The sequence below is a fragment of the Nicotiana tomentosiformis genome, chromosome 7 (assembly GCF_000390325.3).
Source record: "Nicotiana tomentosiformis chromosome 7, ASM39032v3, whole genome shotgun sequence".
NCBI lineage: Eukaryota > Viridiplantae > Streptophyta > Magnoliopsida > Solanales > Solanaceae > Nicotiana > Nicotiana tomentosiformis.
In genome coordinates, this window is record NC_090818.1 from 30,712,738 (window position 1) to 30,715,102 (window position 2,365).

General features: G+C 42.6%; 1 protein-coding gene across 1 annotated transcript; it reads right to left on the minus strand.

Moving 5' to 3' along the window:
* Positions 1 to 248: 248 nt before the first annotated feature.
* LOC138895425 (uncharacterized) lies at positions 249 to 2,162 on the minus strand. The gene is made up of 5 exons (XM_070180111.1): positions 1,908 to 2,162; positions 1,643 to 1,780; positions 1,268 to 1,396; positions 744 to 1,069; positions 249 to 690 (listed from the first exon to the last, which is right to left on the minus strand). The coding sequence occupies exons 1-5, from the start codon at positions 2,160 to 2,162 to the stop codon at positions 249 to 251; spliced, it is 1,290 nt and encodes a 429-aa protein (XP_070036212.1).
* Between the last annotated feature and the right edge of the window lie 203 nt (positions 2,163 to 2,365).

Consider the following 2,365-nt stretch of genomic DNA (forward strand, 5'->3'; position numbering starts at 1 on the left):
CACTTTATCTTCCTCAACCATGCCTTGATAATATTTTAGTATTTGCCCATTAACTTTGAACTTGTGGGAGCCATCTTCCGATGTAATCTCGACGGCTCCAGTTGAATGCGAATGCATATATACCACACGAAGTCTTGACCATCTTGACTTCAACTTACCCAGAAACAACTTCAATCTCGAATTGTATAGCAATACCATATCTCCAGGTTTAAAACTCCGCTCAAGAATATTTTTGTCATGCATCATCTTCATTCTCTCCTTGTATAGTCATGTGCTCTCAAAGCATGAAAGCGAAACTCATCAAGCTCGTGAAACTCTGTGAATCTACTTGTATCCGCAACTTCCATATCGAGATTCAGCTCTCTCAATGCCCACAAAGCTCTATGCTCTAACTCTACGGGTAAGTGACATGCCTTCTCAAACACCAATTTATACGACGACATGGCAAGCGGAGTTTTAAAAGCGGTACGATAGGACCAGAGTGCATCATCTAACTTTCTCGCCCAATACGTTCTTGTAGCATTCACAGTCTTTGTCAAAACTCTCTTTATCTCTCTGTTTGAAACTTCCACTTGCCCACTCGTTTGTGGGTGATATGGGGTGGCAACCTTGTGGCACACACCATATTTTTCTAACAACTTTGCGAAGGCTCGATTGCAGAAATGAGTGCCTCTATCACTGATTATTCCCCTTGGAGTGCCAAACAGGGTGAATATATTCTTCTTAAAAACCCAATGACACACTTTGCATCATTTGTAGGGAGCGACACAGCCTCCACCCATTTTGACACATAGTCCACTGCTACGAGTATGTATTTGTTTCCGTATGAGTTGACAAAAGGCCTCATGAAATTGATTCCCCATACATCAAACACTTCTACCTCCTGAATTGGGTTTATGGGCATCTCATGTCGGCAGTAAATATTCCCGATCTGTTGGCATTTATCACAACCCTTCACCCAGAAGTGTGCATCTTTGAACAATGTAGGCCAGTGGAAGCTCGACTCCAACACTTTTGCAGCTGTCCTTACTCCCCCATTATAGTCACCATATGGGGATGCGTGACAAGCCTGTAAAATAGAATATTGGACCATCTAGGGAATACATCTCCAGATCATGTTATCAACACAAATCCTGAACAGATAAGGCTCATCCCAAAAGTACATACGACAATCACGAAAGAACTTTTTCTTTTGTACAGAGGATAGGTCATGGGGGATAATAATGCTTTCCAGGTAGTTTGCAATATCTGCATACCATAGTGCTACCTCAAGGCTTGTGGCCAACAGTTGTTCATCCGAGAAAGTTTCCATGATCTCGTCTACCTCAACCTTCTTCTCCTCTCTTTCTAACCTGGATAAGTGATCCGTCACTTGGTTCTCCGTTCCCTTTCGGTCCTGGATTTCCAGGATGAATTCTTGTAGTAGCAACACCCATCGAATCAGGTGCGGCTTTGAAGCCTTCTTCTTAATTAGGTACTTGAGGGCAGCATGGTCAGTATAAACAATTACCTTCGAGCCTAACAGGTATGACCTGAATTTGTTGAATGCGAATACCACTGCTAGCATCTCCTTCTCTGTCACTGTGTAGTTTAGTTGGGCACCACTCAAGGTTCTACTTGCATATTATATTTGGTGCATGACCTTCTCCTTTCGCTTCCCTAGCACTGCTCCCACAACATAATCGCTTGCGTCGCACATCAGCTCAAATGGTTGCTCCCAGTCGGGTGCAACTATGATAGGTGCAGACACCAGCCTCTTCTTCAATTCCTCAAAAGCTACCTGCAGTCATCAAAAAATATAAAAGGGTGATCTTTTCCAAGCAATTTACACAAAGGGTTAGCAATCTTGGAAAAATCTTTATAAATCGCCTGTAGAAACCAGTATGGCCAAGGAAACTTCTTATTGCCTTGACGGAAGTGGGTAGTGGCAACTTTTCTATTACATCAACCTTTGCACGATCTACCTCAATGCCCTTACTTGAAACTAGGTGCCCCAAGACTATACCTTCATGTACCATGAAATGACACTTTTCCCAGTTCAGCACCAGATTAGTCTCCATACATCTCTTCGACACTCTTTTCAGATTCCTAAGGCAGTCATCAAATGAGTCTCCCACCACTGAGAAATCATCCATGAAGACTTCTATTATGTCCTCTACCATATCTATGAAGATGGCCATCATGCACCTTTGGAATGTGGCGGGTACATTGCATAGGCCAAACGACATTCTCCGAAAAATGTAAATGCTTTATGGAAAGGTGAATGGAATTTTCTCTCTATCCTCTTGGGCAACAAAGATCTGATTATACTCCGAGTATCCATCCAAAAAGCAAAAGTGGAATCTCTCTACCAATCTATGTAGCA

Bases quoted from the DNA above. Each gene is read 5' to 3' on its own strand.
- LOC138895425 (XM_070180111.1), bottom strand. From the start codon at position 2,162: ATGGTAGAGGACATAATAGAAGTCTTCATGGATGATTTCTCAGTGGTG. The intron at 1,781-1,907 runs GCAATAAGAAGT...TGATGACTGCAG, and splicing joins CACTACCCACTTCCGTCAAG to GTAGCTTTTGAGGAATTGAA. The intron at 691-743 runs GTGTGTCATTGG...TGGCACTCCAAG, and splicing joins CTCCCTACAAATGATGCAAA to GGGAATAATCAGTGATAGAG.